General features: G+C 40.2%; 1 protein-coding gene across 1 annotated transcript; it reads left to right on the forward strand.

The window, feature by feature from the left end:
- Positions 1-25: 25 nt before the first annotated feature.
- On the forward strand, positions 26-23,362 carry MRPS10 (mitochondrial ribosomal protein S10). The gene is made up of 7 exons (XM_053602706.1): positions 26-108; positions 11,348-11,412; positions 11,501-11,573; positions 14,183-14,319; positions 18,295-18,403; positions 19,865-19,954; positions 20,804-23,362. Exons 1-7 carry the CDS (start codon positions 61-63, stop codon positions 20,885-20,887), a joined length of 606 nt encoding a protein of 201 aa, XP_053458681.1. The 5' UTR covers positions 26-60; the 3' UTR covers positions 20,888-23,362.
- The last annotated feature ends 1,905 nt before the right edge of the window (positions 23,363-25,267 follow it).

A 25,267-nucleotide genomic window follows, 5' to 3' on the forward strand; every position in this document is an offset into this window, starting at 1 on the left:
CTATGGTTTGATGACGTCTCTGTGGCCCCGGAAGCAATCCTAAAAGGTCGGGACGACACCATGGCGGTGCGGACGGCTTTTGGAACTGTGTGTCGGCGCCTCTGGCAGGTACCGGGCGGGCTGGGGAGACTGGGCAGGCTGACGAGGACAGCTGCCACTAAGTCTCGCTTTTACCCTCGGTTCTGGCCATCATGAGCCTTCCTGATATTTATTCCTCGGGCGAGAAAGGGGCTGAGTCAAGGCGAAGATGGGAACAAGAAGAATCGTAGAATGTCAGAGCTGGAAAGGATATTGTATTTCATAAGTTCCAAAACTCCTCCTTTCCCGTTTGCAAAATAAACTGAGGCTTAGAGAAGACAGGAAACGTTCCTCAAGAATATTAGGAGCTGAACTGGTGTAAGATCTCAGACACTTCCCATGAAACTAAATTGAGATGTCTTGATGTCCAGTGATTGTGTGTTTGATAGGAGTCGGAGGAGTGGGTTAGATAATTTCTGCTCAGTGTCTAGAGGAGAAGCAAAAACTGCTTAGAGGAGAAGCAAAAACTTAAGCAGCGGTTCTCAAGCTTTTTGGCCTTCCATCTTTGGAATTGAGGACTCCAAGGAGGTTTTGTTTTTGCGGATTTTAGCTACCTATGTTTAGCTAAAACTGCGAATCTTAAAATTGCTTATATAAAAGTGTATAAACATTTATAAGTTTCAGAAATGGAGTAAGTGCTAAAATTCATTCTTCTGAATGTACATGACATAAGTTAAGTTACTGATTTAATCTTTTAAAGGAAAAAATATTATCAACCATATTTTTAATCATGAAGAAAAGAAAAATGAAAATGAAGGTTTTTTTTTAAGAGTCTATTATGTTGTGTTGAATTGTAAATTTTTCTTTTGTACTTTGAATGATTAAAAGCCAAATGGTATTTTTAGGTTAAATTTCAAACTTCTTGTGGTAGTTATGAGACCAATTTTATGAGGGAAAAAAATGTGACTCAAATTTCAGTTTAAGGCATCTTACTTAGCACGCCAACACATGTGATATTTTTGGAAAACTGGTGCAGCCCAGATTGCCTTTCATTGAGAAATACAACAGGGTACAGAAAGTCCTGGTTTCTATGTTACTGTCATAATGCTCCCTAGAAACTCAGGCTTATAAACTTTCCTTCCTTCTTTCACATGCCATATTTGATTTGAGTATTGCATATTTAGAAATAGCAAATATGGACACATGCCACATTTGCCCTTCTGGTTGTTGGGAAATTATTTTCCTTTCTGTATTTTGAATTTTAGTAATAATCCTGGTGGTGGTGGTCTTTGACTTAAAAGTTCCTTTCACTACCTATTGTATTACTCTAAGGGTAAAAAAAGTTATTTTTATGTTAACAGTGGTAGATAAATAAGAATAGAGCTTTGACATAAAGGACACCACCACTGTATGCTTGAAGGAAAGAGGGAGGGGGAGGAGGGGGTGGGTTGATAGAGGGAAGGATAGTAGGGGGACCACACCTATGGAGCACATTGCAAGTACAAGTTGGATCTATCAGGTGTAGAACACAAATGTCTTAATGCTGTAATTGGGTAAATGAGGTGAAAGCTATGTTGATTAGTAGGATGTAAGCACTCCAATTTGTACAAATAATCAACACATCGAATCCCATAAGGGCATAAATGTATTTATGATCTATGTACAAATGACTTAATAAAAAAATAAAATTTTTTAAAAATTGCTTATTTAAAAGTAACATATATTACATGTTAACATAATTAGCATTTTATGGACAGTAACAATTTTCTGAACCAAAAACAATTTCTTTAATGTCTAGTTTAATAGAAGACAGTTGGATTTTCATTACATCTTTTGCTGTATCACAGCTCTTGGCAGCCACAGGAAAAGTAAAGTACACTGGTGAGAGAATTAGAGTGTGAAAGTTGTAAATAGCGTCATAATATATATATATATTTTTTTGTAGAGACAGAGTCTCACTGTACCGCCCTCAGGTAGAGTGCCGTGGAGTCACACAGCTCACAGCAACCTCTAACTCTTGGGCCTACGTGATTCTCTTGCCTCAGCCTCCCGAGCAGCTGGGACTACAGGCGCCCGCCAAAACGCCCAGCTATTTTTTTGTTGCAGTTTGGCCGGGGCTGGGTTTGAACCCGCCACCCTTGGCATATGGGGCCAGCGCCCTACTCACTGAGCCACAGGCGCCACCATAGTATTTTTTTTTATTGTTAAATCATAGCTGTGTACATTAGTGCAATCAAGGGGTACAATGTGCTGGTTTCATATACAATCTGAAATATTCTCATCAAACTGTTCAACGTAGCCTTCATGGCATTTTCTTATTTATTGTATGTAGACATTTGTATTCTGCCTTTAGTAAGTTTCGCCTGTACCCATTCTAAGATGCACCCTAGGTGTGGCCCCACCCATTACCCTGCCTCCACCATAACCTCTCCCCTCCCTTCCCCTTGCTTGGCCCTTTCCTCATAGTCTTGTGCTATAGTTGGGTTATAGCCTTCGTGTGAAAGCTATAATTTAGCTTCATAGTAGGGCTGAGTACATTGGATACTTTTTCTTCCATTCCTGAGATACTTTGCTAAGAAGAATATGTTCCAGCTCCATCCATGTAAACATGAAAGAGGTAAAGTCTCCATCTTTCTTTAAGGCTGCATAATATTCCATGGTATACACGTACCACAATTTGCTAGTCCATTCATGGGTGGATGGGCACTTGGGCTTCTCCCATGACTTAGCAATTATGAATTGGGCTGCAATAAACATTCTGGTACAGATGTCTTTATTATAATGTGATTTTTGGTCTTCTGGGTATAAACCTAGTAAAGAAATTATAGGATCAAATGGTAGGTCTATTTTTAGGTCTCTAAGTATTCTCCAAACATCCTTCCAGAAGGAACGTATTAGTGTGCATTCCCACCAGGAATGTAGAAGTGTGCCCTTTTCTCCACATCCACACCAACATCTCTGGTTTGGGGATTTTGTTATGTGGGCTACTCTTACCATCTCAAAGTAGTTTTGATTTGCATTTCTCTGATGATTAAGGATGATGAGCTTTTTTTCATGTGTTTGTAGATCGTGTGTCTGTCTTCTTTAGAGAAGTTTCTCTTCAAGTCCCTTGCCCACCCTGAGATGGGGTCACGTGTTCTTTTCTTGCTAATACATTTGAGTTCTCTGTGGATTCTGGTTATTAGACCTTTATCTGAGGTATAACCTGCAAATATTTTCTCCTATTCTGAAGGCTGTCTGCTTGCTTTACTTACTATGTTCTTGGCTGTGTAGAAGCTTTTTAGTTTGATCAGGTTCTGTTGGTGACCGGAGACGCGAACAAACAGCAGCTTTGCCCTGGGTATAAACTTGCTCCTGTAATTATTAAGTCAAGAAACAGACTGCACAATATGGGATGGCGTGTAGCAAAATTCTTTATTCAGGGTTTTGATTTTATACCTTTCTAGTCACATACACACTTAACCTATCATCTGTTAGTTTCACCATTACCTCGTTTTACCTATCTGAAATTAACTTGAAAGGAAATATCCTGTTACCATATCAACACAATCACTTTTGCAGTAAACATCTTCTTCTAGACACTGACTAATCTCTGGGCAAGTATCTAAATAAAGATCACAGAGAAGAAAGTAGCCACAGGGGAACGGAGTTAATAGAAGAGTATCTTCAAGCATTCACACAGTTTACTCAGTATGAAGTAACGACTGTGTCTTTTCCTCAGGGCAGAGCACGTATAGACCTCTGACAATATGTTGTTAACATACGTCAACCCTCTGGCCCATAGCTCTGAGGAAGGGCGGCATGCCCTTTGATCTCAGGCTTCACGGGGCGCACAGCTTCAGAGAATGGGTTTGTGGAATTTTTAACTTCAGGCAAGCCAACTCTGCATGTGTCCCAGGGGAGCCCAGTACCCTTAAGCCTCTGGAAAAATAGCAAGCCATTTTAAACTCACACTGAGCTCACTTTGTGTGCTTGATGTAGGTTATGTTTATTTCTAAATATTATCCTACAGGTCCCAGTAGTGTATTTTTGATACTGCTTCAATTACCTGGGAGTCCTCCTCATATCTTTTATCCAGTGAGAGTCTATCTTAGTTAATGGTGAAAGGTGTGGGTCCAGTCTCAATCTTTTTTTTTTTTTTTCTTTTTTGTAGAGACAGTCTCACTTTATGGCCCTCGGTAGAGTGCCGTGGCCTCACACAGCTCACAGCAACCTCCAACTCATGGGCTTAAGCGATTCTCTTGCCTCAGCCTCCCAAGTAGCTGGGACTACAGGTGCCCGCCACAGCGCCCGGCTACCAGTCTCAATCTTTTACAGGTTGCCAGCCGGTTCACCCAGCACCATTTGTTAAATAGGGAATCCTTTCCCCACTGAATGTTTTTAATTGGCTTGTCAAAGATCAAATAACAGTAAGTAACTGGATTCATCTCTTGGTTCTCTATTCTGTTCCAGACATCTACTTTTCTGTTTTTGTGCCAATACCATGCTGTTTTGATCATATCGATTTATAGTACAGTCTCAGGTCTGGTAGCATGATTCCTCCTGCTGTGTTTTTATTGCTGAGTAATGTTTTGGCTATTCGAGTTTTTCTCTGATTCCATATAAAATGAAGTATTATTTTTTCAAGATCTTTAAAATATGACAATGGAGCTTTAATAGGAATTGCATTAAAATTATATATTGCTTTGGGTAGTATAGACATTTTAACAATGTTGATTCTTCCCAGCCATGAGCATGGTATGTTTTTCCATCTGTTAACATCTTCAGCTATTTCTCTTCTTAGAGTTTCATAGTTCTCTTTGTAGAAATCTTTCACATCCTTTGTTAGGTATACTCCCAAATATTTCATCATCTTTGGCACTACTGTGAAAGGAATAGAGTCCTTGACTGTTTTTTTGGCTTGGTTATTATTGGTATATATAAAGGCTACAGATTTATAGGTGTTGATTTTGTAGCCTGACACATTGCTGTATTCCACACTTGATCTTAGCCAAAAGGCCGAGAAGCGATGACATTGCTGTATTCCTTGATCACTTCTAAAAGTTTTGTAGTAGAATCCCTAGTGTTTACCAGATATACAATCATATCATCTGTGAAGAGTGAAAGTTTGATCTCTTCTGACCCTATATGGATACCCTTGATTGCCTTTTCTTCCCTCATTGCAATGGCTAAAACTTCCATTACAATGTTAAAGGGCAATGGAGACAATGGGCAACCTTGCCTGGTTCCTGATCTAAGTGGAAACGATTTCAATTTAACTCCATTCAATACAATATTGGCTGTGGGTTTGCTGTAGATAGCCTCTATTAGTTTAAGAAATGGTCCCTTCTATACCAATTTTCTTAAATGTTCTGATCATGAAGGGATGCTGGATATTATCAAAAGCTTTTTCTGCATCAATTGAAAGAATCATATGGTCCTTATTTTTTAGTTTGTTTATGTGCTGAATTACATTTATAGATTTACGTCTATTGAACCAGCCTTGAGACACTGGGATAAATCCCACTTGGTCATGGTGTATAATTTTTTTGATGTGTTGTTGGATTCTGTTTTTTAGGATCTTATTGAGTATTTTAGCATCAATATTCATTAGTGATATTGGTCTATAATTTTCTTTGCTTGTTGGTTCCCTCCCTGGTTTGGAGATCAATGTGATGTTTGCTTCGTAGAATGTGTTGGGTAATAGTCCTTCTTTTTCTATATTTTGGAAGAGGTTTAGTAATATAGGTACTAGTTCTTCTTTAAAGGTTTGGTAGAATTGTGATGTAAAACCATCTGGTCCTGGGCTTTTCTTTTTAGGGAGATTTTGTATAGTTGATGCTATTTCAGAAATTGATATAGCCCTGTTCAACATTTCCACTTCATTCTGGCTAAGTCTTGGTAGGTGGCATACTTCCAGGTATTGGTCGATTTCTTTCAGATTTTCATATTTCTGAGAGTAGAGTTTCTTGTAGTATTCATTAAGAATTTTTGAATTTCTGAGGGGTCTGTTCTTATTTCATCGTTACCATTTCTGATTGATGAAATTAGAGATTTTACTCTTTTTTTCCTGGTTAGGTTGGCCAAAGGTTTATCTATTTTATTGATCTTTTCAAAAAAAACCAACTGTTGGATTTATTGATCTATAATTCTTTTGTTTTCAATGTCATTTTATTCTGCTCTGATTTTGGTTATTTCTTTTCTTCTGCTGGGTTTGGGGTTGGAGTGTTCTTCCTTCTCCAGTTGCTTGAGATGTCCCATTAAGTTATTAACTTACTATCTTTCTGCTTTCTTGAGGAAGGCTTGCAGTGCTATAAATTTCCCTCTTAGGACTGCCTTTGCAGTATCCCAGAGGTTCTGGTAATTCGTGTCTTGATTGTTGTTTTGTTCGAAAAATTTGGTGATTTCCTTCTTAGTCTCGTCTGTAACCCATCTATCCTTCAGCATAAGGTTGTTTAGCTTCCATGTTTTTGTATGGGTATGCAGGTTCCTGTTGTTATTGAGTTCAACTTTTATTCCATGATGGTCTGAGAAGATGCAAGGAATAATTTCTATTTTTTTAAATTTGCTGAGGTTAGATTTGTGGCCTAGGATGTGGTCGATTTTGGAGTATGTTCCTTGGGCTGATGAGAAGAATGTGTATTCAGTTTTGTTGGGATGAAATGTTTTGTAGATGTCTGTTAAGTCCAGATGTTGAATGGTTAAGTTTAAATCTAAAATTTCTTTGCTTAGCTTCTTTTTGGAGGATCTGTCCAGCACTGCTAAAGGGGTGTTAAAATCTCCAACTACTATGGAACTGGAGAAAATCAAGTTGCTCGTGTCTGTTAGAGTTTCTTTTATAAATTAGGTGTGTTCAATTAATAATTGAAATCTCATCATCTTGAGTATTACCTTTAACAAATAATGAAGTGTCCATCCTTATCCTTCCTTATTTCAGTTGGTTTAAAGCCTATTGCGTCTGCAAATAGGATTGTAACACCTGTTTTTTTCTGCTTTCCATTTGCCTGGAGTATAGATCCCTTCACCTTGAGTCTATATTGTCTTTTAATGTAAGATGTGATTCTTATATGTAGCAGATATCTGGCTTGAGTTTTTGTATCCAGTCAGCCAACCCGTGCCTCTTTAGAGGACAATTTAAACCATTCACATTAATTGAGAATATTGATAAGCCTTTCTAGAGTCCGGTGGACATTTTTAATCCTTTTGCAACTGTGGAAGTTGGAATTTGATCAAAATTTGATCAAAATTTTCTGGGTAGGTTTACTTTTGTGGTGGAGGATTACGCTGGTCTTTATGGAGGATAGGTCTGAGAATATCCTGGAGAGCTGGTTTAGTTATGGCAAATTTCTTCAACATGTGAATGTCATTGAAGTATTTAATTTCTCCGTTTTAAATGAAACTCAATTTAGCTGGGTACAGGATCCCGGATTAAAGTTATTTTGTTTTAGGAGATTAAAAGTCGATGACCATCCTCTTCTAGCTTGAAAGGTTTCAGCAGAGAGATCTGCAGTTATTCTAATATTCTTGCCCTTGTAGGTGATGGTTTTCTTTCATCTGGCTGCTTTCAGAATTTTCTCCTTCATATTAACTTTAGTGAAGTTGATTATGATGTGTCTGGGGGAGGTCTTATTTGGGTTGAGTCGTGCTGGAGTTCTGAAACTATCTGCTATCTGAATTTCAGAATCTCTTGGCATGTCTGGAAAGTTATCCTTCATAATCTCGTGGAGAAGAGACTCTGTGCCTTGTGAAGCCACTTCGTCGCTTTCTGGGATCCCTATATGACAACCATTGGTTTTCTTCGAATTGTCCTAGAGCTCTCTGAGAGAGTGATCTGTCTTTGCCCTCCATTTCTCTTTCTCTTTGAGAGTTTCGGAGCGTTCGAAAGCTTTGTCTTCAATGTCAGAAATCCTTTCTTTTGCTTGCTCCATTCTGTTACTGAGGGATTCTACTGTGTTCCTCAGGTCTTTGAGGGCTGCAACTTCTAGTCTCAATGTGTCAAAATCTTTGGTCATTTGGTCTTTGAATTCATTGAATTCTTGAGATATCTTTTGGGTTACTGCTTGGAATTCTAATTCAATCTTATTTGCTATCCAGATTCTGAATTTAATTTCTGACATCTCAGCTATTTGTTTGTGCATGGGATCTTGTACTGTGTCTGCCCCACTGATCCTTGGGGGAGTTGATCTACTCTGATTATTCATAGTGCCAGAGTTTTTCTGTTGATTTCGCCTCATGATTGTTTTTCACCGTTGCCTCCAGCCGTCCTCAGAGTTGGGGAGGTGTCTCTCCAAGATTAGGCCCCACGGGATCACTCTATTGTTACTGGATCTTTGTAGGGAGTGACCCTGTGTAGTTCCTCTGGGGATGCCCCAGCCAGGGAGTTCTGGTTGTGGAAGCAGCTCCGGAGTGTGACACACCCAGATCCAGCAACAGGGTGGGAGGTGTTGCACACGGTTCTGGGAGTGCCTGGCACCCAGTGACTTTGGCACAGAGAGCCCTAGGCTCCAGTAGTATCTGGCCAGGAGAAGGGCTCTGCGCAGAGGCAGGGAGGGCTCCGGAGGGCACACAGCTACCAGAGTCCCTGGCCAGACGAGCAGGCCGGTGTGGAGGCAGAGAGGGTACAGAAGGGAGGATGCAGGGTTGCATGGCTCCCACAGTTCCTGGTCAGGGCATGTGGAGGCCCAGCGGGCACGGGGCACGGGTCGGGGGTCGTGGTGTAGCTGTTATGGAGGTCCAGGTGGCACCAAGCCCAGGTGTTTGAGGTTGCTATGAGCTGTAACGCCACAGCACTCTACCCAGGGCAACAGCCTGAGGCTCCAGTGTGCCAAAACTGGCCTCACTCTGCCCCTGAGGGTTAAGGCTGTAAGGCAGCTCAGTCCCTGCCTTTAGGCTGCTCAGTCACTAGGTGACTTGCTCCCACCTGATCCTTGCTTTGCCACCCTGAGGGCGGAGCTTGCCAGGGCAGTTCTCACAATGGCTCCCTGCGGCCCACAGCCGAACACTATTAGCTCCATCTGGCTCAGCGGCTCAGTCTGGGGCCCTAGACAATGCCCAAAGTTCTCTGCACTTCTGCTCAAGCTCTCCCCAAGGCAGTTCAACTGAGTGCCAAATCCAAAAATGCCGAAACAGTTCATAGGTAAGGCCTTTCTGGTTTGCAGTCTCACTGCTGCTTGTACTTAACCGCTGCCGGCGGGATTAGGTCGATCGAACACAGGCAACCACTTGCCAGTTTTCCACTGTTTTTGTCCTCCTCTTGGGGTCCAGAAGTCCCTTGCTGACTCCCTGTATCCTCAAAGTGATGATTATAAGCAGATCCCACCAGCCAGAGATGCCTGGAGTCTTATCTCCCCAGGCTCACCGTGCCCTGTTGCAGGGAAGCTATTACTTGGCTGTCATCTTGGATTGTTCTCACGTCATAGTATTATTATAAAAATAATTCTGATTTCCTAGACCCCTGAAAGTGTCTCAGCCACACACATCCCCAAGGTTCTCAGACCACACTTTGAGAACCATTATTCTTAAGAATCAGATGGTGTTAGGGGTTGACATTTTTAACTACTGTATTAAGAGAGACTTATCCAGACAGCCCTCCTTCCAGCCCCCCACTTCAAAAATAAAAATGAAATGAAAAAACTTCAAGAGTTCATTTATGAATGTAATAGCACGTTAGTCTCTCTGTTTTTAAAACTAGAGGTTTGTAATGGGAGAACAAGACTGGGAAGTGTCATATTCCTTAGACCTATGCTACTTTTGAACAACCGGATTGTGGAATCACTGGCATAAATGTGGAGAAGGAATTTTGTATCTGATTATGCATAAAGAATGGCACATACTATTTACTGCCTTGTATTGTGCCTGATTTCTTTTCTTTTCTTTCTTTTTTTTTTTTTTTGGAGACAGAGTCTCAAGGTGTTACCCTGGGTAGAGTGTGGTGGCGTCACAGCTCATACCAACCTCAAACTCTTGGGTTTAAGCGATTCTCTTGCCACAGCCTCCCAAGTAGCTGGGACTACAGGCACAGGCCACAATGACCGGCTATTTTTTTTTTTTTTTTGGTTGCAGTTGTCCTTGCTGGTGGGTTCGAACCCACCACCCTTGGTGTATGTGGCTAGTGCTGTGACCACTGTGCTATGGGTGCTAAGCCCTGATTTCTTCTTTTCTTTTGTTTTTACCCCTTGATCCAAGGAAGAATGTGGAAAGCTTTTATTTGTCTTCATTTTTGGTAAAGAGAGGGAGGACTAAGAGAAGACTTTTAAAACATATTTAGGTGACCTTCAGTTTTAATTAACTTGTGTTAACTACTGTTTTCATCTGCATTGTAATTTTTTTTTTTTTTTTTTTTTGAGACAGGGATTTTGCTATGTTGCCCAGGCTGAACTCAAACTCCTGGACTTAATTGATCCTCTAGCCCCAGGCTGGAGTAGCTGGAACTACAGGCCTGAGTGTTGTATTTTTAAGGAGCTTATTGTGCTTCCTCTTTCACGGGTTACACATTTAAATCTCAGAAAAACTTAAAAAGATAAACAAGTAAATGATATACACAGTGCGTTTAAGTTTTCTAAAACTAGAAACTTTTGTTCCACCAGGGGGAGCTGACAGTAAAGGATTTGGAAATGCTGGATTGTTACAGTATATGGCATAGTAGTTAACAATGGGTATAAATTGCAGTGTGTATTTCAAATTTCTAAGCTAGTTATCCCAGCCAAGCCCAGAAATAACATATGCTTTAAAAGATGTATGAGAGCTTCAAAAGAAGGGTACTTTAGAATTCTTATTCCAACTCTTAATAAAATATAAAGGTACTTAGTAGTTATTGCTTAAAAACATTCAGGCAAAATAAATATTATATTGAAGTGCAATTAATCTGTAAAAATTAGTGGGGAAAATGAAGTCACATATGTTCTTTTCTCTTGATGTCGCCATGTTTAATTCATGCCTGTTCTGTTCGTTTGGTTTGTTTGTTTGTTTGTTTTGCAGTTTTCGGCCAGGGCTGGGTTTGAACCCACCACCTCCAGCATGTGGGGGCCGGCATCCTACTCCTTTGAGCCACAGGTGCCACCCCATGCCTGTTTTTTTAATCTGAGAAAAATTCTTAAGCCTAAGTTTTAAAAGATATTTAGTACTGTATTTTGAGACTGCTTTTTTATTATCAACTCTACCATTGTCCTCTTTTTTTAAATAATGGAATCTAATTTGGCCATTTTAATTACCCAGATAGCTTCGTCTGAAATAATGAGATACCCCTTTATTTCTAGCACCACACATCTTTTGGTTTTTAGTGGAAACTATGAATGGTCTGGCAATCAATTTTAATTCTAACACATGTTCTCCCTCCTACTTTTTTTTTAAGGGCTTGGGCACTTTTTCTGTTAACAGTTCTAAGAGCAGTACAGTAAAAAATGATGGCTTTCTTCTGTAAGTATACAATTGGGTATGATAAATTAAACAGGAAAATAGGTTCTTATGCTGGTTTACTTAGGTTTCTCTTTTTTCCTATACGTAGCAGTACCAATATGAAGTGGGTACAGTTTTCAAATCTACACATGGATGTTCCTAAGGACATGACCAAACCTACGGTATGTGCTTTCTGTTTCTTGGTATAATGAACTACTTTAGCAATAAGTTTTCCTTATTGTTTCATCTGGGGTTGTTACCCAAACACCACATGAATAAAAAAAATTGTTCTGGAATAAGAGCACATGCACAAGATGTGTATTCTCTAATAATGTCCCTTGGTGCTCATGTTAATCTTTAAGGATATTCAGGTAAGTTCTAAAGGAATCAATTATGTACCAAATGACTGGCAATTAACATTCTCTTTCCTTTAGCTCAGCATAATTGAAGAGTTGTCATAATTAATGATGTAGAATACTTGATGTTATGTTATGGAAAAATATTTTTCTTGTAGCCTTCAAGTATTTTTTTTTCTTGCTTTCATTTTAAATACCAAACCTGGACCTGGGCAATGCTTTATTGTTCATAGTGAGAAAGAAGTCCAGGCACGGTAGCTCACACCTGTAATCCTAGCACTCTGGGAGGCCAAGGCGGATGGATCGCCTAAGCTCACAGGTTCAAGATCAGTCTGAGCCAGAGCGAGACCTCATCTCTAAAAATAGCTGGGCATTGTGGCAGGCACCTGTAGGCCCAGCTATTTGGGAGACTGAGGCAAGAGGATCACTTGAGCCCAAGAGTTTGAGGTTGCTGTGAGTTGCGACACCACAGCATTCTACCAAGGGTGACAAAGTGAGACTCTGTTTAAAAAAAAAAAAAAAAAGAAAGAAATGTTCAAGACACAGTGAAAAAAGAACATTAGTACAAGTAATGGAAGTCTGGAATTACTTGTGTAACCTCATAGAAGCTATGATCTCATCAACCCAATTTTTTGTGTTATTTGTAATTTTTAAAAATCTTTACAAATTCTAAATCCTTCCATTTCTACCCCTCCCTTTAACAGTGTGGTGTGAATCCTTCTAGAGATTTATTTATACATACTCATTTTATCTGTGCGCATGTACACTAACATGGAATTGTGTTATACGTGTACTGCTGTTTTCCCCCACCTCCATCCCCCAAATGCTTAATAGATACTGGGTATATTTCTATGATATTAGCCTGTCTCCAGCTCAGATGCTACAGAGGTCAGTCCTGTAAGAACAGGTGACAGGGGGCAGTACCTGTGGCTCAAAAGAGTAGGGCGCCGGCCCCATATACCGGAGGTGATGAGTTCAGACCCAGCCCCAGCCAAAAACTGCAAAAAAAAAAAAAAAACCAGGTGACAGGATGGGCAGATGGGCAGCTACTCCTTATTCTAGCTGCTTGTTGCCATGTGGGAAACCAGACTGATTGATGGTAGATCATCTAAATCTTCTAAGCTGAAATCCACATTTTCATGTGAAGTCTCCTGATTTTTAATATTTGTAACAAATTCACAATGTTTTTAAAACCCTGTAAGAATCAATTAGAACACATTCAGGGGTGACCTCGGACTGCATGCAGATTATGTAAGGACTTCTCTGTTATCTGTGGTGGCAGGTATCACAAAAATTGTGCATAGACCTGATTTTTTTGCTCATCAGTTTTCATTAATGTTTGTGTATTTAATGTGTGGCCCAAGACAATTCTTCTAATGTGCGCTAAGAAGAAAAAAGGTTGGACATCGCTGGAGGGCTCAATTCCCTCTTCCACATCCCTCACCTTAATGACATAGAATATCAGTATATTCTGTTCTTCCAGCAGCCCCATTTGGAGTAATTGAGATTGGATATCTAGCTTCCTAGCTAGATCTCCTTTCAAGGGTGAAGTAACTTAACCCTGAATCACCAGATTAGTGATATAATTTACCAGTTTAATGGATAAATGAAATGAAGGTAATTTACCTCTTGGAAGAAAGTCAAGAATGTCAAAGCCATTATTTCTAAGATTTTTAGGTATTAGGTGGAAGAGGTAGAAGTTATTGGTATAGTCAGTGTCAAAACATTTTAGTCAGAAATGAGTAATTCGTATATTAGGACAGGTAAAACATACGTGAATAAAACCTCATAAAGAATATCAATAGCTCACCTTTGTGTAACAATATTTATCACTTACAAGCATTTTAATCTGTGTTTTCTTATTTTTTTCCTTAGCAAAATACTGTGAGCTATAGCATAGGTATTACCCAATTTTATATATGAGAAAACTAAAGTGCAGATATTTATGTAAAGTACTTATTATATGATTTGGCCATTGTCCTTCAGCCACAAGTAGCAGAGTTTATTCTTAATCCAGTTCTTCTGACCCAAGCTACTTTCGTTAGCAGACTCTAAAGTCCTTTATCATTGTGAATTTGGGGCTTAGTAATTCTTAAGTTGGAAAATTCCATTAGTGATTTTGTAGGTTGCCTTGAAAATCTTTTTTATTCACACAGTATTTTAACAGATTCTGAAGCTCATTGTACAGATTTGAACATGATAATATCTAATACTTAAGCTAACAGAGTTAAGATTTTACTTAGCGTTTTTCTCCCCATTTTTTAGTAAACTCTAAAGTTCTTCAAATGAGAGTTATATGTTAAATTTGCTAGTTATAAGTATTATAGGAACCAAAGCTGAAACTTTACTTTTTGATTTTAGATAACCATTTCAGATGAATTTGCTAGTTATAAATATTAGAGGAGCCGTAACTGAAACTTTTCTTTTAATTTTAGATAACAATTTCTGATGAACCAGATACATTATATAAGCGCCTGTCAGTTTTAGTAAAAGGCCATGATAAAGCTGTATTGGACAGTTATGAACATTTTGCTGTGCTTGCTGCTAAAGAACTTGGTATCTCTGTTAAAGTGTGAGTATGACTTTTCCTAGTCTGACCTAGTAGGTGCTGTAATATGATCAACCAGGAAAATGGTACTGATCTTAGGTAGGTCCAGGCTCTTAAAATGGGGTGGAAACACATGGTAAAAGAGTTTAGGTTTGTCATATATAATCATCCCTTCCTTTCTACAAGAATTTTTAAATACACATACTAGAATGAAAGGATAAATAAGGAAAATAAAAGAAATCCTTTTTCTAGAAATCATGTTGACAAAATGAGACCCAATAAGCCCAAAAGTCTGGGATCTCCAGGGGGCAGGGATGTAGAACAGGTGAGCAAACAATCCTTTTAACCCTTTGGATGTGATGATCTTGGGATAATATATCCATTGTTTCAAATCTGCTCTAAGTAACACCTCTCACCTAGTAATTTCATGCATGAGCAAGGTGAGCCTTGGAGTCACTGCAGGGTCAAGTAGAATTGTCACCTTTGTCTTGTCATCTCCTTCTGATGTTGAGGCCATTTGGGCCTTTGTCACAGTCTGGCCTACTAACAAACACAGAAGGCCACACTGTTTCCCAGAACAGACTTTTCAGTTTTGTCATTGTCAGTGTGTTCATAGATTTTCCTAAAACAGTGCACATATAACAGACATTACTGGGCGGCGCCTGTGGCTCAGTGAGTAGGGCGCCGGCCCCATATGCCGAGGGTGGCGGGTTCAAACCCAGCCCCGGCCAAACTGCAACAAAAAATAGCCGGGCGTTGTGGCGGGCGCCTGTAGTCCCAGCTACTCGGGAGGCTGAGGCAAGAGAATCGCTTAAGCCCAGGAGTTGGAGGTTGCTGTGAGCTGTGTGACGCCACGGCACTCTACCGAGGGCGGTACAGTGAGACTCTGTCTCTACAAAAAAAAAAAAAAAAAAAAAAACAGACATTACTACCACACTGGTGCTTCTCTTCACAGTGTGTGCACAGTAGAACCTCTGTAGTCAACTACCTCCCTGCATCAACCACTTCCTTAAGTTGACCTAATTTTCACAGACTGGACATGTGCCACATAAACTCAGTGGAAGACTGACCTCTATATATTGACAACCTCTGTACATTGTATCTTGACCACTTGGACTGTGATATACAATATTAATTCACCCTCTACAACTTGGACCAGTTGAGTCTGCTTTACACCAAAGGGCAGAAGGTGTGGGTTTTACCCCTTAGTTGTATTATTCTTATTTAGTATAAGTTCTTTGCTCATGTTTTAGTATTACCACATGTTGGATTAGGCCTAACATCCTATTTTATCAAACGTTATGGAAGATTTTTTTCAACATAAGGACTAGATCATAGGTACATTCTACAATTATTGAAAAATTTTACAGTTAATCAAGACATCATGACCCAAAGGAAAGAACTCAGAGAGCTGACACTGAAGGAAAAGGTTGATCTTCTAGGCTTTCCGGAAAGCAGCAGCCAAAGAAAGACGGCAGAACATTTCACGTCAGCAAGACCATAGTTAGCAACATCCAAAAACATAAACATGAGTACTTGGAGAGAGATGGTAAGGAAAACAGAGACCTAGAGTGGAAAAAGAGGAAACTTCCCTTCATGAAGTCAGTGAAGCAAATGAAGTGAAACAAATGAGAGCAGCTAATGCCCAAATCTCTGGGCCAGGGATCTAAGAAATTGCTAAAAACTTCACACAGAAATTTGGGGTTGCAAATTCCTAAGCATCAAGTCTTTGGCTTGGGAAATTTAAACTGCAACAGGAGATCTCTCAGAAAGTCTTTATGTGGTTCCAGTGGAAATTGTGGAAAACTTTATCATAAAGTTCTAGACTTCGCCAGAGGCCTCAAAGATGAGAGCATCTTTTTTTTTTTTTTTTTTGCAGTTTTTGGCCGGGGTTGGGTTTGAACCCAGCACCTCTGGCATAAGGGGCCAGCACCCTACTCCTTTGAGCCACAGGCACCACCCGATGACAACATCTTTAACACTGACAAGTGCAGACTTTTTTCAAGGCAGTGCCTGACAGGAGCCTCATCATGAAGGGTGACATTTACATAAGAGCAGAAAACTTTCCAAAGAACTTTTTACAGTTCTACTTTGTGCTGGCTCAACCATAGAGAAACTAAAGCCCTTAGTAATTGGTCAGTCGGCAAAGCCACACACATTTAAGAACCAGAAACCCAAAGACTTCCCCATGCATGGATTTGCAGGGATGACTGGTGCCCTATTTGAGGAGTGGGTATGTGGTATCAACTGAGAAATAAATAAGAAGCAACAGTCTATTTTATTGACAATAGACAACTGTCCTGGCCACCCACTAGTGAATCATCTCACAAACGTGACACTGAAATTTCTGCCTCCAAACATGACCTCAAAAGATCCAACCTCCTAACTGAAGCATCATCAAAACATTTAAAATGCACTACTGAGCCCACGTTATGCAGTGGGTCAATACTAAAACAGGAAGCTGTGGTCCATCTGTGGAAGCAACTTCATCCACTGCGTCAGTTAATGCTCTGGATGCTGTCCTGTAGATCAGTTCTGCTCGGAATAAAGTTCAGCCAGAAATAATACAGAAGTGTTTCAAGAAAGCTGGATTTGTCACAACTCCAGAGCATAATTTTTGGGCCCCATCAGATAGTCCATCTCCCATAGCAGAACTCGAAGGAGTAGATTTTGAAGGTTTTGTTGCAATGGATGATGAAGTGACAACCTGTAATGAATCTAACCAAGAAGCAGTTTTCCAAGCCAAGTACAGACCAGTATAAAAGTGCATGAAACAGGTGGTGCCTGTGGCTCAGTGAGTAGGGCGCCTGCCCCATATACTGAGGGTGGTGGGTTCAAACCCAGCCGTGGCCAAACTCCACCAAACAAAATAGCCGGGCGTTGTGGCGGGTGCCTGTAGTTCCAGCTACTCGGGAGGCTGAGGCAAGAGACTCGCCTAAGCCCAAGAGCTGGAGGTTGCTGTGAGCTGTGACATCATGGCACTCTACTGAGGGCAATAAGGTGAGACTCTGTCTCTAAAAAATAAAAGTGCATGAAACACGGCTCGGCACCCATAGCACAGTGGTTAGGGCCCCAGCCACATACACCGAGGGTGGCTGGTTTAAACCCAGCCCAGGCCAGCTAAACAACTGCAACAAAAAAATAGCCAGGCGTTGTGGCGGGCACCTGTAGTCCCAGCTACTTGGGAGGCTGAGGCAAGAGAATCACTTAAGCCCAAGAGTTTGAGGTTGCTGTAAGCTGTGACGCCACGGCACTCTACCAAGGGCGATAGTGAGACTCTGTCTCAAAAAAAAAAGTACATGAAACAGCTAATAAGGAAACAAGTGGAGTTGACAACAGAAATTGCAGAGACTACAAAAGAAGAGGATGTCAATAATGCAGCTTAAGTCATTTGCTGCAAAAAAATACCCAGAACACTGAGTGGTGTAGCCAGTGTTGAGAGTGCTTTCTCCACTTACATTTGTAATTTGAATAAGAAACAGTCCAAGATTGAGTCTTTTTCCAGAAAGAATGATAAAAAGTAAATATTGATTTTGTGTGATTATGTATGATTCTACTGTGTTGTGATTATGTATGATTTAATATGATATTCTCTAATAAAAGTTGTATAAGAAAGTTAAATACGTAGCAGTACGGTAGGCCTAGTTCCTTGTGTAGACCAGGTCGTTACAGTCCCTTGACTGACCAGCTTGCCGCAGTTCCACTGTCTTTGGTCAGGAAAGGACTCGGGGTGTAAAAGCAGGCATGTGTGTGCACACACATAGTAAGACTCATTTTTGGGTCTATGGGAAAAGACTCCTATTGTCTGTAATGTTTATTTTGGTCTGAGCTTTATGATAGCAGTTGTTGTTACAGATGACAGCCTTGACAAATAGAAGTCGAATGGTAGTTAATGCCTATAATTGAGTATAAGCCTGACCTATAAAATTGTGGAATCATGTTTTGGTATCAGTGACTCATGTTTTAATATCAGTACATCGTTTTGCCCATTAATTTCAGACATGAACCGCCAAGAAAAATAGAGCGATTTACTCTTCTCAAATCAGTGCACATTTTCAAGAAGCACAGAGTGCAGTATGAAATGAGAACACTTTACAGATGTTTAGAGGTGAGTTGATTTCAGACATTGAGGCATTTTTGAAATACGCCAAATTTCACACCAGCATACCATAACTTTCCTTAGTATTAACTGAGTTGACTTCCTTTCAGCGAGCCCATGCCTGTTGGTTGTAAAAAAAGGTAAATGTTTTATTGTGGCAATGGAAGCAGCATCATAAAAAAATCAGGCTCATAGCCATCCTTTAGATTAGTACTTTAACTCAAGAGTGTAGATTATGCTGGCTAATTTTTATACAGGAAGATAGCATTGGAATAAATTTGTCCATATTTCAGAAATTCTAGTTAAGTTTTTACACAGTTCTAATAATTCTTTTTACGTGCTAACTGGACTTTCCAGGTCAGTGATGTGCAACACAAGGCTTTTCATTCGTCTGTTATTTGTGCATCCACTATGGCCTGCATAGTGTTGTGGTTAAGGCCATCATGGGTTCTAGAGTGACACTGCCAGTCCTGAAGTCCAGGTCCTAGCACTTACGAGCTATGTGACCTAACCTCAATTCCTTCATCTGTAAAATGGGAAATATAATGCTGAATAATAACTTCTCACAAAGTTAGTGTGAGAATTAAATGGGATACTTATGTAAAGCACTTAGAATACTCCCATTGCATATAAGTGATTGGGAAATGTGATTAAAACAAGAACTTACCGGCCTGCCTGTGGCTCAGTGAGTAGGGCACTGGCCCCATATACCGAGGGTGGCAGGTTCGAACCCAGCCCTGGCCAAACTGCAACCAAAAATAGCCGGGTTTTGTGGTGAGCACCTGTAGTCCCAGGTACTCATCAGGCTGAGGCAAGAGAATCGCCTAAGCCCAAGAGCTGGAGGTTGCTGTGAGCTCTTAGGAGCCATGGTACTCTACCGAGGGTGACAAAATGAGACTCTGCCTCTAAAACAAACAAAAAAAAAGCACTTACATGTCTTTTATATGGAAAGTACAGTACTAGTCATTGAAGGTACAAAAGTCATAGTCATAAAGTTAGTGTGAGGATTAAAAAACTCTTCCTATTCTTGAAAAAACCAATCAGAAACATCTCACAGTGAAGCTCATAGAAAAATCTCATATTAATCCTATCATATAATGTAGTACCATTGTCTTGAGCTGTTCTGGGAAACTCTTGTAAGTACACTGCTTTGATAACTATGCTTGCCACCTGGGTTCTGTGGAGTCCTGGCTTTAAGGCAGCTGCATTTATGAGGAAAGAGGCTTTGGGGCTATGCATGCCCCCACTCAGTTCAACCAGGGGAGCTATACTGTCCTTTGGGGTTTTTTTAATTAAATTATAACTGTGTGCATTAATGGGGTACAATGTACTTGATAAAACCTTTTTTAAAAAATTGTGATTCTATGTAATATTGTTTAGGGAAGAACAGGCTCCACCACTTTTACAAAAAAAAAAACAAATCCAGCTTTGCCAGCATAGCACAAACCATTTTCATGTTTGACATTTTAGTTACAGCACCTAACTGGAAGTACAGCGGATGTCTACTTGGAATATATTCAGCGAAACTTACCTGAAGGGGTTGCCATGGAAGTAACTAAGGTATGGCTTGAATTTTTACCTCTTTGGGGGGGATATCTGTACTGTTGTTTTAATTCATTGCAGCCCGGTCCTGGCCCACTGAGTAGAGGGAGGACTTGTGGCAAATTGGGAGATGGAGTTGCCATGGGGTTGGGGGCTTCCCCTCATGCAACAGAATCCTGCCATTGCAGCCTGGGTCCTTCGGTCAGCCACCTCTGAAGCTCCTCCCCTGCTAGTACTTTTCTGGACTTTGAGACCCCATTAAGTGGCAATCCCGGGAGAGCATTAAGGATCAAATAGATTATATATGAGTGTTTTATATACCATTAAGTTTCCTTCTCTCCATTTCAAAGCTCTATAAAAAGGCGAAGAGGAGAGGGGAAGAAGACAAGGATTTGACAGATTAATAAATCCAATTTGGGGCGGCGCCTGTGGCTCACAGGAGTAGGGCGCCAGCCCCATATGCTGGAAGTGGTGGGTTCAAACCTGGCCCCGGCCAAAAACTGCAAAAGAAATAAAAAATAAATCCAATTTGGGCTCAGCACCCATACACAATGGTTACAGTGCCAGCCACATACACTGAGACTGGCATGTTCAAACCTGGCCCTGGCCAGCTAAACAATAACAGCAGCAAAAAAAATAGCCGGGCTTTGTGGTGGGCACCTGTAGTCCCAGCTACTTGGGAGGCTGAGGCAAGAGAATCGCCTAAGCCCAAAAGTTGGAGTTTGCTGTGAGCTATGATGCCAAGGCACTCTACCGAGAACAACATAATAAGACTCTTAAAAAAAAAAAAAAAAGCCAAATTTGTTGCCAAAGAGTTCTTTTAATTCCGTATTATATTATAGTTTTGTTTTGTTTCTCTTTTTTTAGACACAATTAGAACAGTTACCAGAACACATCAAGGAGCCAATCTGGGAAACAGTACCTGAGGAGAAAAAAGAAACCAAGTCATAGGCTCCAAGGAGGCTACTCACGCTTCAATTGGAAATAAGCATGGGCCAGATGTATTTGTTTACATGAAGAGTGATTCCAACTGAGATGATTTAAAGTCCACCTAACTTCTGTTGAGTCCTCAGGTCCTGGTGAGCTGAGAGCAGGGAAGAGGATGTTAATGACAGACTGGTCTATAGTGAAAGACGCACTCTGTCCTTTTACACATGTCCTTGTTTTAGTTCTGGTTTTAGCAAACATGAACAAACCATTTTGACTACCATCAGCAAAAGAGTCAAATTCATATTTTGTTGTACTGCTGCTGTTCAGTTATTAGTTTATACCAGTTTTAATTTATTTCAGTTCTTTCATCTGAAAATAAGTGTTCAAAGTTTTCATTTTTTTTTTTTTTTTAAGAGACAGAATCTCACTTTATCGCCCTTGGTAGAGTGTTGTAGCATCACAGCTCACAGCAACCTCCAGCTCCTGGGCTTAGGTGATTCTCTTGCTTCAGCCTCCCGTGTAGCTGGGACTACAGGTGCCCACCACAAGGCCCAGCTATTTTTTTTTGTTGCAGTTTGTCTGGGGCTGGGTTCGAACCTGCCACCCTCGGTATATGGGGCCGGTGCCTGACTTTTTGAGCCACAGGCGCCGCCCTATTCAAAGTATTCTTCACACACGTTTTTTTCTTTCAAAGTGCCTAAAAGGAACCAGTGGCTGATTAACACTGAACAGTTAAAAAGTTTTCGATATATACTTGAGTACAACCTGGCACATGCTCATTTGGGAGTGGTAAGAACAGATTTTACTTCACTTAAGCATCGCACTCTGGAGAGTGAGTATACTTTGCAGCAGACGAGCACATGTGTGACACACACTGACCTCACGTAGCCCAGTCCCTTACGGAGCAGCCTGCAGGGGTCACTGTGATGGAACTTATGCTCTCAAGAAATTATTACTTGTATTTTCCTGTGATTCATTCATTCAGTAGCTTTTATTTCATTGCACCTAGCACTGTAGTAAATACCAATAATTAAACAGAAATAATGGTTTTTGAAAATTGCGTAAGGCACAGAAAAATATTTTTATTAAATTCCACTGGTAAGAAAGCTTCTTTCTTTTGGTAAATGTCACACTTTTTGTTTAGAGATGTCTACTTTTCCATGAAATTAAATAGTAGCTGAAGCCCTGAAAGAAGCAAGCTCACAGTGGGCCAAAACAGGTAGTATAGCAAACCCGGGGGAGCGCTTCATTTCCTTTTCAGGGCAGAATCAGGTTCATGTCTTTTGTGGATTCCTTTACATCTTTAGAGTAGTTATGACTTCTCAGTACTTGCCCCACTTCAACTGAATTGCTTATTATCTTTTCCTGGCCCAGTGGCAGGTATTCGGTGTGTTGAATGCATACTGCTCATGTATCAAACTTACATTACTGTCATTAACATGAAAAGATTACAGCCTGTGCCCCATGACCTTCCACTCAGTTGTTGACTCTGTCATTCCAAATGCCTAATGCATACTTACCCCAGGTATAAGCCTCAGGATTAAGAACTAGTCAATAAAATGAGAACAATATAATGTGTTTAACAAAGCAGTAATTTGTGACTTGTTTTTATCTTTGAAGAAATTATCCTTTAAGTATACACCCACACCTAAGCTTTTCTGACCTATTTTACAGACAGTATAAATCACTGTATTATAATAGGGTGACACGTGTCCTCACCTTCCATATTAGCTCCTTTCAAAGTTGTGTGCATCCACTTGCAGCTATTTTCAGATTAAACTAACCTGTAAACAAGATTAGATTACTTAGTTTATCAGTTCAAATTATATACTAAAATCTTGTTTTGGGCGGCCCCTGTGGCTCAAAGGAGTAGGGCGCCAGCCCCATATACCGGAGGTGGCGGGTTCAAACCCAGCCCTGGCCAAAAACTGCAAAGAAAGAAAGAAAAAAAATCTTGTTTTTAGATAAATGTAAAAACAAAATATGCCTGTGCACAGGCATGCACAAAGCTAACAGTATTTCTTTGACGCAAGTATTTGGCATATTTGAAGCCTACTTCTTGATAGAAACAAGCTAATTTCTTATCCTGATTGGCTGAGAATATTTTATGTTTTGTTTGTTTTAGATTAGGTCTCTGAGTAAAATGCATATCTTTAAAATTAATGCCCAGGTGTCACTTTCTGTCCATGGTAGGGATGGGAAATGGTGGGAGAAAAGCAGATCTTATGGTAGGAGGCAGAAGGCGGGAAGTGAGACGAATTTGTATAAGGTGTAGCCCTGGGTTCATGCTGCTTTCTCTAATCTGAAGCATATTTTTTTCATATTAAATAAAATCATGTTCTGGTCTATTTAAAATTATTTGTATAATTCTATGTATCTCTGGTAAGACGGATTAACTAGATCAGTGTCAAGATTCAGTGCTTTCAAAGAAGATGACTTACCTATTGCTATGACCATTTAAACATGCCACAGTGAATATATAAAGCAATTCTTTTAAGCCACTACTCTACTTTGTTAATGTTTCTGCTCATCTGCAACCATTCCTTTTCTACATTATGTTACTACATTAGTATCACCAAAACATTAATGAGTAACAATAGAGAAAACGTGGACTTTGGAGTAAGGCAGATGTAAGTCAGGTAAGAGTTCAGACTCACTAACTACTGTGAACTTGTGCATTTAACTCCGTGTGAAGCTCAGCTTATTAGTAAGATGTAGGAAATAATACATGCATACTTTCATAATATTTATCAAGATTGGGATATTTTATTAGATTAATAGCAGCTCACACAGTACTGGGCAGATAATAAACATTCAGTAAATGGCAGCACGGTACTTACTTGTGTGCTTGTGTGCTATACTTTTTAAAAACTAGCTGGAAAGGACCTCAAATTATCTCCAAGGTGAGATAATACTTCCGTTAGAGTTTGCTTATAATAGCTACCATACATCATACCAAGAGATACTAAGCCTTTATTTAATCCTTATTAACAGTCCATGAAAGTAGTTACTATTATCCCCACTTTACAGGAGAGAAAACCAAGGCTTAGAGGAGTTATTTGCCCATTCAGTTACCCTTTCAGTTAACAGATAAAGCTGAGACCAAATTGGTTTGTCTTAGTTCAAGTTCGTGTCAAGAATAGCCCTAGAACCTAATTTTTAAAGAGGTTATGAGGTACTCAAATGTCTACATATTTTTTTGTTTTCTATAGCCCTTTGAGAGCATGAAAATGTCCACATGTTAAATGCAGAACATTCAAACCTCAGTTCCAGGTTTGTTTCCACTTTCACATTACCATAATGTACTAATTTCCTCTAAAGCTTAGAAGGGGCTAAGGATGTAAAGAATAAAAGATATAAATAAAGGCAAGAAACAATACACAGTGCAGTTCTAGTGGTCTCACCACTGACACTGGTCCTAAGGACACAAGGCAAGAGTTTAGGCTTCAGCAGAGTGGGTCCTTCTGAGTCACAAGAACGCCAGCATGGAGATGATTGACCAGTAGGGCTTCGGGCCAGGCCTGTCCGTGCCCAGTAGACACTGGTTTGTTGTTTCTAAGCACTTATTTTCTCCTGGAGCCAGGCTTATGGCTGACTGCCTGCATCCCCCAGGGTTCTCTTTCCAAATCCCCTGCTCAATTCCTAACTGCCCTCAAATCCTTACTGTTGTTACTCACTCCAAGCTCTCAGTTCTCTTCATGGATTGTTAATCCTCTTTAAAATGATATATTTATACCTTAATAGCTCAGCAGTATTTATAGGGCAGGTCATGGGCAACTGACCCACATGAAAAACCAATTGCATTTTAGATTCATCAGCCAGAGGCTAAATCAAGTTACATTTCATTCATACAGTTTCTTAACTTCAGCTCAGGTACTGTGCTTTAATCACTCCTCAGGGTTGCTTAGCTGTCCAGTGTTGAGAGATGGACAGGAATGACACCACTGCACACGGAGCCAGGGCAGCTGCCGCCGTAGAGAGCCACAGCTAATGATGTGCATGCGTCATCTTTACGTGTGTTGAGGTGGGGACAAGGTTGAAATCAATAGACTAGATGATCTCCAAGGCCTCTTCCAGTTCTAAACTCATTATCTTTTTTTACTTCAACTCATTATCTGCTAAATCTGGGCACTCTCAACAGAGTCAAAGAGGAGTTGTCTTGTAAAATGAAGAAGTAATATCTCACTTAACTCCAGTACTGATTGTACACCAAGCACCGTGCTCAGTTTCTTGTATGTGCCGAGCACTGGGATTCAGTAGAGTATATGGTAAAATCCCTCTCCTCAATGATCATAGACCCTAGGGAAAAAGATAGATAATACATAGAGGAGGAAAGCTAGATGGTTTTAGATGCAGTTAGGCACTGTGAAGAAAATAGTATAATGTCAGAATGACTTGACT

Source organism: Nycticebus coucang, chromosome 9, assembly GCF_027406575.1.
Source record: "Nycticebus coucang isolate mNycCou1 chromosome 9, mNycCou1.pri, whole genome shotgun sequence".
Lineage (NCBI taxonomy): Eukaryota > Metazoa > Chordata > Mammalia > Primates > Lorisidae > Nycticebus > Nycticebus coucang.